The 11,559-nt window shown below is 40.9% G+C and overlaps 1 protein-coding gene across 2 annotated transcripts in view; it reads left to right on the top strand.

Annotated features, from left to right (window-relative positions):
• Nucleotides 1-3,942: 3,942 nt before the first annotated feature.
• Nucleotides 3,943-11,559, top strand: part of LAMB3 (laminin subunit beta 3) — a 97,877-nt gene continuing 90,260 nt past the window's right edge. The window contains exons 1-4 of one of the 2 annotated variants that reach the window (XM_069756305.1): nt 3,943-3,980; nt 4,050-4,180; nt 6,075-6,123; nt 7,199-7,353. In XM_069756305.1, coding sequence (XP_069612406.1) covers nt 6,099-6,123; nt 7,199-7,353 — 180 coding nt within the window. In that variant the 5' untranslated portion in view covers nt 3,943-3,980; nt 4,050-4,180; nt 6,075-6,098. Of the gene's footprint in view, nt 3,981-4,034; nt 4,181-6,074; nt 6,124-7,198; nt 7,354-11,559 lie in introns of those variants that run through there. The other variant, XM_069756307.1, reaches the window with a different exon arrangement.

Genomic DNA, 11,559 nt, shown 5'->3' with positions numbered 1-11,559 from the left:
ATTTTTTATGTCTTTTTTAACTTTATCTTTATATCTTTTGCTTAGTCCTGATATGAGGAAAGCTACAGAATAGCGCAGGCGTGTACTACGGAGGACAGAGAATGAACTTCAATCCAATATTGCAGCCAGCATGCAGCCAGCAGGTAAGGAAAGGGTGAATCAAACACCCGAAAACCCCGCCCCTATGGCTGAAGATTGTTCCCTCCAAATTCAGGTGACAGAGTCCCTTTAAATTCTCACAATAAGAAATTGATGTTTTTGACATTGCGAATTTTCACTGCACAAAGAAAAGCAACATCTGAGAGTTCCAGCAAAGTGGATGGGATTTACATCAATCTCATGCCCATGGTGTTTTTTTTTTTTTTATGTTTTTTTTATTTTACGTATTCGTAAACTGACTCATGGAGTCTCCATGATGGAGATAAAAAAGCATAGCTGAAAAAAAATACAATAAAAACGCACTCAAAAACTCAATGAAAAGTAAAGTAATTTAGCAAATTGGTTATGAGCGTAGTGAAAACCATGATACAAGTGTGAAAAGGGTTGAACAGTGAACAAATTACACGGTGACATCTCAGTATTAATTGTTCTCAGAATATGAAGAATTCTCTGTACAGGTTATAATAAATTGCATTTTTCTGATACTTATGAACATTTTACGACTGCTATCTTTTAGCGCCTATGGACACCCCCGGCTTTTGGTAGCCGTGTTCCCTGAAATTGTTTGTTTGCAGTAACTTAGGGAAGTGACTTCACTCCGGCTATGTGTAATAGAAGCAGATTTTCGTTACCTGAGTGCAGACAACAGACACACCCTGGGAGGTGCAGCAATGGAGACTATACACTGAGCAGTACAGGAAATCACCCAGCCAGATCATGAGATCTTTTCTACCTCCAGGGCATGTTATTTGTGTCATTAGGGTGGTGTCCTGTACTTCTTCTGCAATGTAACATTAACTATTTCTTCCCACAAGTCCTGCTCTCGCTAGTATGGAGGATGGGGTTTGGTCATCTCTTTTGACTGTCAGATGTGAGGCAAATGAATGAGATTTAGAGCTCATGCAGACGACTGTAATAATCGTTGTTTTGATGGGTTGCACTCGGACCAATGTTATTCTATGGGGACATGCAAGTATCCAACTTTTTTCCTCAGACAGAGGAAAAGAAATCGCTGCATAGCCAAGTTTCATCCAATACTCGCATTGCACTTGGCCATGCAACTCAGTGAGTCTGTGGAAATATCGGACTGCACTTGGATGACATCTGAGTGAAAAACAAGAACAATGAAAAGTCCTAGAAAAAAAGGTTATCGAGTAAGTATCAGGTAAAGAGGACCTGTCTCCAAGTCAAAAATGACCAGTTTTGCTCTTATTTTGTCCCTCCTACTATTCTGCTTTTTATGTCTTCTAACCGCCATACGGTTCTAGAGATGGGCCTTTTACTTAGCGCTAATTTGTATGGTCTTACCAGGGGGTGGGACTCACAAGATTCTCTTGGGGCATGTTTTCGGCTGTTTTGCATTCTTACCCTGGGAGTCACACCCCCTTGTAAAATCCCCCAAAATTTGCGCTACACAAAATGGCCCTAATTTCTGGAAATGTATGGTAAATTTAAAATAAATTAAAAATGGATCACTCTGGCGAGCAACAAGAATAATGTAAAAGCAAAGATCGATCACTTTTGACTTGATGACAGGTCCTCTTTAAAGGATTATTCCCCAAAAATCAAGTAGTTTCCTAACCATGGACTAAGGAATAACTTGCTGATTGCTGGGGGTCCAGTGATCCCGAGATTGGGGCTTTGGAACCCCGTGAACGAGACCTTCTGCATCACCTTTCGTCAGAGAAGAGGTGCTCGGGTTTCTACAGTAGAGTGTCGTTCCCTGGTTTGTAGAGCAGTCAACGTGGAGAATGTTCTCAGTTACCCTCAGATACTGGTTAGCCAAACACTCGTTCAGCCAACAGTTATCGCTCCTGACTTTCCCAACTTTGCACAATGCTTCTCTTGCCCAACAGTAGAGTCAGGAGGTCTGCATGGGCTTTAGATGGATGGCCAATCCCACCAAAATAGGTGAGCCTGACCAACTTATAATTTAATGTGTTTTTGACTACAGCTGATCCTTCCACTCAGACCCTTATGCCAACATTGCCGCTGCAGTCGTATGTACGATCACTGTAGATAAAGGCGAATCAACTGTAGGAAGCCAAGAACATTCAGATGAAATAACAGCAGACTTATATCTGCGTTGAGGTAATTTATTAATATAGCTTAGCTTAATAAATGTCTTTTTACCTCCTGGGTGATATGACCTGGATGTATTAACAAATCCTGGAAGACCAGATAAGCAGGTTACAAATCCTCATGTAAACTTTACCTGCCAGCCCCATCCTGCCCTGACATTACTTGGCACAACATTGTTCTTCATATAAACAAGGTAAAGTGGCACATTAGATGGTTAAAGAGTTTCTTCGGTTTCCATAGACCTCTGTCTCCAGCTACAGTGTAAAAAAAATCTTTGTAACACTCACCGGGTCCATCGCTGATTCTGGTATCTGTTACGGTCTGCAGCGCTAACATCATGTATATAGATAGCACTGCGGCCAGTTAGCTCAACATCTCTCCCTGGTTTGATGGCACAAGCTACCAAAATCCGCTGAGCTCACTGCAGTGACGTTGACTTGATGTCATCACTGCAGACATGAACAGACACTGCAGTGTCATAGGCTATGTGTTGGACCCGGGGAGGGTGAGTAAAGTTTATTTTTTTTAAAAACTAACTGCAACCAGGAGTCATGAGTTTCCCCAAAACTGGAAAACCCCTTTAACCTTCTTCTTCTTAAATTATTATGCATTAGTTAAGATTACGGTGTTTGTTAAGAAGGTAACATTTTTGGAAGATATATAGACATTTCATCGTATTCAATTTGTGAAATAGTTTTTTACATTTTTGTCTCGTTCAGCACTTTGTACTTACCTTCTTCATACATAAAGTGGCCGACTCATTGAGGCTGGCGTTGCCCACAGGCTCTCTTGAGTATGATGCACCTAGTTTCTTAGAGGCATACACCACTTAATGAATTAGACTCATTTCTGAACTGGTGTGTGCCTCCAGCAGAATTGCACTTCAGTAGGGTAACGTGGCGTAACTTTTCATGAATAAGGTGGGCAGGTGTAACCACGTCCCATTCCACCCATGCTTTGCCCATTTTGGCAAAACTGTACAGGTCTGGCATGGAATTAAGGTGTTGTATGCCAGAAAACTAGCGAAAATACCTCGATAAATCAAGAGCAAGGGATTTTGTTGCCCACAAACAGCCTCAACAATGGAAAAACATTTCTAGATTTATGTTATATATCATTTTAATATTTTTTTTAGTCCGCTTTTTTTCTATCGTTGACCGCCAACTCCTAACAAGACTCCATAAATAGTAAGTAAAATCTTATACAAAGACATACTAATAGGGAATGGAGATTGTGAGCCCCAATAAATAAATAAAAAATAAAATACAATGGTCTACATATGTGCAGAACTTCAACAGAATATTCTATGTATTATGAAAAGACCAAACTATATTGCGTCTCTTCTAATAACTTTGAGGTCCGACGCAAAGAATCGAAGATTTTACACCTATTTCCACTGAAGACTTTTGGTTTCTTTCTTCGCTTATTTGGCTGCTCTAGTGAAGCTTTTGCCAGGGCGGAAACTTCACACCAACTGCCTATCTTAGCAGCCTCGTATCATCGGTATATGTTGAAGAACGTAGAGTACATTCCAGCTCTTCTCCCAAAATGTGCAGTTAGCTCCTAAGTGCTATAGGACGGTTCACACCTGGGGGTGAGTGATAGACCCATGATGAATAATTGTCAAAGTGCCAGGAAGACTTGCACGCTACAGAGGTACAGTATTATATACAGCATCCTGTACATTAGAGTACCTGTACTGCCTGGAGTTGGAGCAGGCATGCCGTGTCTAGGATGAGGTATGTGATGAGTAACCGTGTTTGGGTGTGTGCGTCTGATGAGGATACTGACACACTCCCTTATCACAGAGACTGCGGACGCTTCTAGGTGAGCCCTGGTTTAAAAAGCCAGCTCAAGGAAGGAAAAGTGCAGTTGGGATTTGGGGTGGAGAAGGAGACAAGCTCCCAGAAGACGATATTAGAGAAAAGTGAAAGTCCAGGTGAGTCTCACAATGCTGTGAGCTATGAATTACTGTGCTTCTTTCTACAGGGACGTCTGAACACATTATAGGGAGTTACCTAGCTGGCTCTTCCGACATATCAATGGATATATAATATATTACTCGTCTGGTAGGAGGGTTCCTAACACTACTGAGCTCTGTGCTTGTGGAATTGACATACAGAATACAAGGAGACTAATGGATCATTTTAATCCTCAATCAACCAAAACAATCCACTGGTTGAGTTTCCACCATATTTGACAGTCAGCCTTGCAAGTACGGAGATATGGCCAATAGAACCACGTATCGATCTCAGGGTCTTGTGTCCTTATAAGGTGCGACTTTCACATGCTATGACTAAGGGCTTCAGCCAGAAACGTACATCGGAATGGACACGGTTTTTTAATTCTTTGGACACCCCTTTTTTAACCATGTGCAATAAAGCCACATATTTTAATTCCTACGGCCAAGTGGATCCTTTTCTTCCTTTTTTGTCAAGGTGCGACTTTAGTGTGCATAACAAATAGAAGATTTTCCAGCCAATTCTTGATTAAAATATTTCAAAAACTTTTATTCCTTGGCATTCACAATAATTACAAGCAAGATGTAGTTTCCTACACATTCCGGACTAAAAAAAACTCCTTAATCATGGATGATGGGTCCTTATAAGATATGACTGTAGTGTGCCCTAAAAAGGTGTAGGTCCGGTGAATGATATGTGACGGTCCTAAAGACGCTCAAGGTAGTCAACGACATTTGTTGGCAAGCCTAAACAATTTTTTGGTGGGGTTTGACAACAATCTAATGTCTATGACAAGCTTGGATTATAATCACGGCATGTGCAAAATTGGCTGGATTTGCCAACAAATATCTAATGACCTTTAGGGCTCTTAGTAGACCATTTCATGATAAGTGACAAAATATTACCTGACACGATATTCTCACCCCCCAAAACACTAAAGGACACCAGGAAGATTCATAGAGTAATCTTGTCCTCTGGACAACTTACCAACTCTAGATCTTTCATTTAATTTTCCAGTTTTGAAACTCTTGTATGAATTACCCGGTCAAGTTACTGTATAATATTTGCTACACGTCTGCCATGTTTGTCCAATGTAGTTTATTCATGATCTTGTAATCTCCAGGAATATAATCTGTTACATTACATGCAGAATGGTTGCTTTGCGTCAAAGCTGTTAACAGACGTATTCAAGTTAGATAAGTCATAGTTAACTTGCTATAATTCACTTCTCCTGTCTCATTTAAAGGAGTTGTCCAACTCTCAGAACTTTTACTTAAATGCATGTGTTTTAGGCAAAAAAGTCAATTTTGCGATTGAGTTTCATTGAAAATTTTGCATCGTGTGTTGCTTTGTTTCCCTGCATATTTTACTTTTGCATGGTCTCTGTTGTCATAAATTAGCTAAAAGGATCTCAGAAAAAGACATATAAAAAGTTACAGTAAAACTTCCCCGTGAGATCTCATAATGGGCTGGCTGATGGAACCTCGATTAACTCTACAGCCAGCAATACACAGTACAACATCGAGGCTACAGAAGGAAAATAGTGCAAAATTTTTGATGAAACCCAATTGGAAAAATATTTCTTAGCATCAATTACATGCATTTAAGTCAAAATAAAAAAGTTGTCTCAACAGATGGACAACCCCTTAAAAATAAGGAGCAAATCTGGTATGTACGCCCGTGCATGTTGATATCTACCTGGTTCCTCTGTGAAGCCACACATGATGCATGGGCTCTATAACTAGAGACTTTCTGTAAAAGATATTCCGAATTAGGTTCTAATTACATAGGACTTTTATAAAAACAGATGGTTCTCAGCAGTAATGAGCAGAACAGAGAATCTTATGGCGTTATTCTGAATTTCATTCACAGGTGTTCAGAGCTCAGGAACGAAGGATGTGGTTCAGCATCATACTGCTAGGTAAGGCTTTGTACTATGTGCCTTCAGGGCAGATTATTCTCCACTAATTATACTTATTGTGCTTTCCATAGAAATTTTTTTGTGCATGCCTAAAATAAGAAATGTTTTAAGGATTCTCATGCATCTATTAAAGGGAACCTGTCAGCAGGTTTGTAGACCCCAAAGTAACATCATCACAGTAAAGTAGCTGTAACGATGATAACTTCCATACCTTTACATTACGATCCATGTCACTGTTGTCTTATAATCCATTGGTGAATTCTTACAGAAATTTTCAGGAGAAAAAAAGCTGCCAAAGCGCTAAAAGATGTAAAAACGAGCTTTGATGACTCAAATATGCATGGAAAAAAATGGGCATCGTGTGCATGAGATTTTAGAAATCTTGTTCACTTTGCTGGTACTATAAAACACTGCATTTTCCCCCCCCCCCTGAAAGCAAGGGGCATAAACGCAACTGGTGAACAAGCCCTTATTTAGCATTGATAAAACTTTATTGATAGTCATGTGCATTTTTAGTTTATCAACTGTAAAAACACACTAAAAATGCAAAGATATTTTTTTACACGCGGTCTTTTCTCAACTCAATCAAGACTATGGAGAAAAATTTGTAAATAAAACTCATATTTACTGCAAAAACACATCTGCAGGTCTGTTTATGCTGCGTAAGGCTACTTTCACATTAGCGTCGGAACGGGGCCGTCGCCATGCGTCGGCCCGAGGTACCGATGCAAACTGTGAAGAAAATGAACAACGGGGGCAGCGGATGCAGTTTTTCAACGCATCCACTGCCCCATTGTAAGGTCCGGGGGCGGACCGGGGGCAGAGTTCCGGCTGCGCATGCACGGTCGGAAAAAGCGGAACCGACGGACAAAAAAACGTTGAAAAAAGCATTAATTAAAGATCATTATTCCTATTGAAAATTTAGCAAAACTAATTTCTAAGATCTTTCATGGTAAATAGAAAATTCAAAGAACCATATTGCATTTATACATTTTTCATTAGATATCCAGTATATTTTGCGATTATTTTATCAATAATGCAGATTTTACGTTTTATTATTATTTATTTGATGTAGGTTTTGCATCACTTGTAAATGCACAGCAAGACTGTTCTCTTGGAGGATGTTATCCTGCAACAGGAGATCTTCTTATTGGAAGAACGGATTTCCTGAGGGCTTCTTCCACTTGTGGAATGGAAAGGCCAGAAACTTCCTGCACTCCCTTTGGAGAGGTTGGTACACTCATTCTGCATATAAGCTTCCATTCTTTTAGACTCTTGATTGTTCAGAAATGGTTGAATGTGTCTGTGCGTAGCTAAGCTGGATCAATTCTCAGAGGATAAAATCTTGTCAATATCAGATTCGGGTGGTCTGATTTGTGTAGCCATGTTGATTAGATGTTCGAAAGGACAGATGTGCTTTTGTGAGTGCTGCCGCAACTTCAATGTTCACAATGTTAGGGGTCTCAATCTAAAATGGGTTCCAGAATTACTCAAAAAATTCCTGCTAGGATGAAGGCCACATTGTTAAATTTAGACTGAGGGCGGAATGGTGACTTTGGCCCAGATGGAGACGAAGTCCCCTCAACTGCAGTCCTGAATACAGGTGCAGCATAATATATAAGTAGCCCCTGTGCAACCTTCCACTCAAAATATTAATGCTCTGTGCCTCCCATTAACTATAAATAGCCCCTTTTCCCCAATCCAATAAAAATATAAACTATTTATTCACAATGCTTCTCTCTCTATCCAATTCATTAAAAGTCACTGTCCTCTCCAACAAATTCATTGCAATTACATGTCCTCTTTCCTAACCCTATTCCCAATTCATTGCAGTTATATGTCCTCTCTCTCCAGCATGATGTTATCGCAAACACACCAGGAAGGAAGCCGAGATTGTGACTTGCCTAGCAATTCACGCCACCAAAGGAGCTAAAAAATACTACAAGGAGGGCAATCGGATCATGGACCTCCCCTCAGCCCTGGACTCTGGAGACCAATCCAGATTGCCCTCATTATAATCCATCCCTTGCTGCAAAAAATTGTGTTACGGTATGCAGGCTGCATGTTTGAGACCCATGGTCTAAGTCTAGTTTGTTGTGGTTCTGCAAGGTGATTGGGACAACTTCCCAATATCACACTACCCAATTGCTAAGTAGCAAATGTCATGCAGATAGATGGGACAATGTAAGCATTGAAGGCTTCAGTGCTTGTACAGCTTGCCAAGGCAGAGTCAGAAACCCTACCGATGTGATACCGATGGCCTACACTAACAACAAGCCGTCAATGTAAACCCAGAAAACTCCTTGACTTATTTTACATTAAACGTTATCTCCCCGTGACCTGTTACCTTGGTCAAGTGGCTATGCAGAATATCAGCCATCGCAGACACACTGATGCTGTTATTCAATATCATTTGGCAATTGAAGTTGCAGTTATTGCTGTTGAGCGAGACAGCCGTCCTGAAATCTCACTTTTGTCAGCAAGTCTATTTTTAATATGTAACCTTTCATACACTTACATAACTTCCACTTGATAACGGTTTAATATGGGTTGTGTGACTAGGGGCGGATTTCCATGCCTAGGGCAGAGCAGTTCACGAAGAAAGTAGCTTAGAGGACGCTGCGCCTTGCACACAGTCAAACAGTAGAAATGGCAGACTTATTTTGCAAATCGCGTCTGCTCTTTCTGACCCTTGGAGAGGAATTGAGGGTTGCTTTATTCCCTTATTCATTTAATATGATTGCCTCGTGCTTTAGTTGGCAGATTAGTTTCTCTCCAAAAACCAGACTTGGGTACACGTGCTTGTCGCTGTGCTCACTATAACCTGAAGTGACATAAATATACAAATTTACAAAAGGGTTATGTGGGCTTCTTTATTGAATATCACATAGTTATTGCCATATATGTATTTTAGGTCATCTTATGCAAATGGAAAAAGGAAATTACCCCCCAAATGTATTTCTTTATGATATAACGTTTACTTGCAATTATGCCTGTTTTTTCTAGAAGTTCTACTTTATAAAGTTATTCTTTGTTTTGCACTGATGAGAGCCGACAAACCTGAAACAGCTGGAGTTAAAATGATATCATCTCTGTATCCTGTAGTTGGGAATAACTCAGGAACGCACAGGGTTAAAATTATAGGACTGCAGAGGCAACAGTTGCATTTTAGCCCTTGTGATTGAGAGGACCCAGTGGCCCATCTGCCACAAGAGAGGACAGCAGTACGATAGCTAACAAGTGGTAAGAAACTGTTTTACAGAGTTTACAGTGAGACTCAGGTACTAGAAGTTAGAACTCTGCTTTTTAAAGGAATTGTCTGACGTTCTTAAATGGTTAAAATTGCAAAGTACTTGTAAAGCAGGACTGGGGAACCTCAGGCCCTAGGGCCATTTACGGCCCTCGATGATCTCTTCTCCGGCCTCCGGGCAGATTCCCGTGGACCACAGTGCTTAGGGTTGGCAGCTGTGTTTTGATGGCCACTGGCCCAATAATGTCTTCTTGCTCTGTGAGCGCGAGCACGCAATTTTCGCTACTGAACGCTGAGGCGCTTGCAATAAAAGGTTACGTCCTAACAACAGTACCAGCGTCAGGGCATACTTTGTGGGTGGAGTTAGCACGCGATTTGTACTGCCCCGAAGAATGGTATGAATATCCAAATGGTTCCTCACCCCTGTTGTAAAGACAATCAACTTTACAATTTAGCTCTTATGAAAAATCCTCTCTGTTCTTAAGAACGGGTTGATTTTTAATTCTAGGTTGTCGGTTGCCTAGGCTACTGAATTCCCTGACGTTTCAGATTGGCTGGTTACCGTGGCAAAGACCATGTGCTGCTTTCAGGCTCCATGCTTCTCCAATGCTGCAGAGGCAAAGCTGCTTCTGCTGGCAGCATGGGAGACAGTTAGGATAAGCGGTGCACCGTGCAGACATGCCGCTGATCCGAATTGTCAATCTTCAAGAGTGCACCACTAAGCTGCATCCGGGATTCCTGATCACAGAAGAATAGAACACTCATTTGGTGAGAACTTTTCAGAACATTTTACCCTTATAAACCATGGAACCATTTATATCATTCTATAGCCCTTTAAAAGATAAGCTAGTCAATCCCTTTATAGCTCCAAAGTACTGCTCCAGCAGCGAGAGATCACATTTTGAAGTTGTGTCTGGAAGTGCATTGGGGTGTGACGATGCACTTGTAGCTTCTCATCTCACACTGCATTTCCTGACTACAAGCGCCCTCCCCTGGCTGATTGACCGGTCATTTGATCTGGTACACTGCCACTGACCAGTCAATCAGCCAGGGGAGGGTCCTGCTAGGTAGGAAGCTGAGAAACTAGAAGTGCATTCCCACACCCCAAAGCAATAGTATATAGTCACCAGACTAATATTAAATATTAGGACAGGTAAGCAATTGTATTGGTAATTACTGATTAAGTAAATGTTGTAGAGCATCTTATACAGAACTCTTGTCTATGTTACATGTCTTCTCAAGCATTGAGTTATCAGACCGTTGCAGAACTTTTCATACAGAGCTCCTGGATATTCCATACAATCTATATAATACAGTATGTGTCTCTATACTGTTAGTTACTAGAATGTTGTATATATATATTTTATACAGAGGGCCTAGTGGGGTTTACCAAGGTAAGTCGATGTGGAGCGGCTGGCACCACTAGCGCTTTATTAGAGTGCCAACCTCTGCGGTCCGGTAGGACATAAACTAGATGAAAATAGGGCTATCTCTCCTGCGTATACGTGAGAGTCCTGGTTTATGTTTTTACAAAGACTAATGTTTTTCCGCTAGAGAGATATTTAGGTGGGATATTGGATATACTAATGGTTTATAGCCCCTCTACGTTTTAATAAGCATCAAATAATGGAATTGTTATAAAAGTGTTTTTTTTCTGTGAATGGTCAAATTACACTTATACTAACCGGTGTCCTTGTTTTCTGTTTCTCAGATATAGCATTTCTAGACTTATTTAAATGGAATCTGTCATCAGGATTTCACCCCCAAACTATTTATATGCACATGGTACCTCTGTCAATGACATGTCCAGCAAGTCAATTACATGGCCAGTCCATTCCTCCATTAGTGGGAAACCAGCGTTTGAATTGCTATGTAGATGACACTGTAGACCTGAAGCCTCTGTCACTCCAGCTCTATTCCCGGCCCAGCAACGCCTCCTCCTACTTCAGCGACAGCTTTTTTGCTTGAAGTCACACAGCATATGGGCTGTAAGTCAAGCAAGAAGATGCGGCGCTGGGTGGGGAATAGAGCTGGAGTGACTGAGGCTTCAGATCTGCTATAGTCGTTCAGCATCAATTGCATATCAAATCAGATGTTGATATCTCTGTATCGGAGGAACAGACTGGCCATGTAAAGTTATTGTTGGGCTGGTCTTTGAAAAATCTACATAGTTTGGGATGTGAAAT

The sequence above is a fragment of the Ranitomeya imitator genome, chromosome 3, assembly GCF_032444005.1.
Source record: "Ranitomeya imitator isolate aRanImi1 chromosome 3, aRanImi1.pri, whole genome shotgun sequence".
Lineage (NCBI taxonomy): Eukaryota > Metazoa > Chordata > Amphibia > Anura > Dendrobatidae > Ranitomeya > Ranitomeya imitator.
The sequence above is the reverse complement of the archived record's forward strand: the minus strand, read 5'-3'. Positions and strand labels throughout refer to the sequence as shown.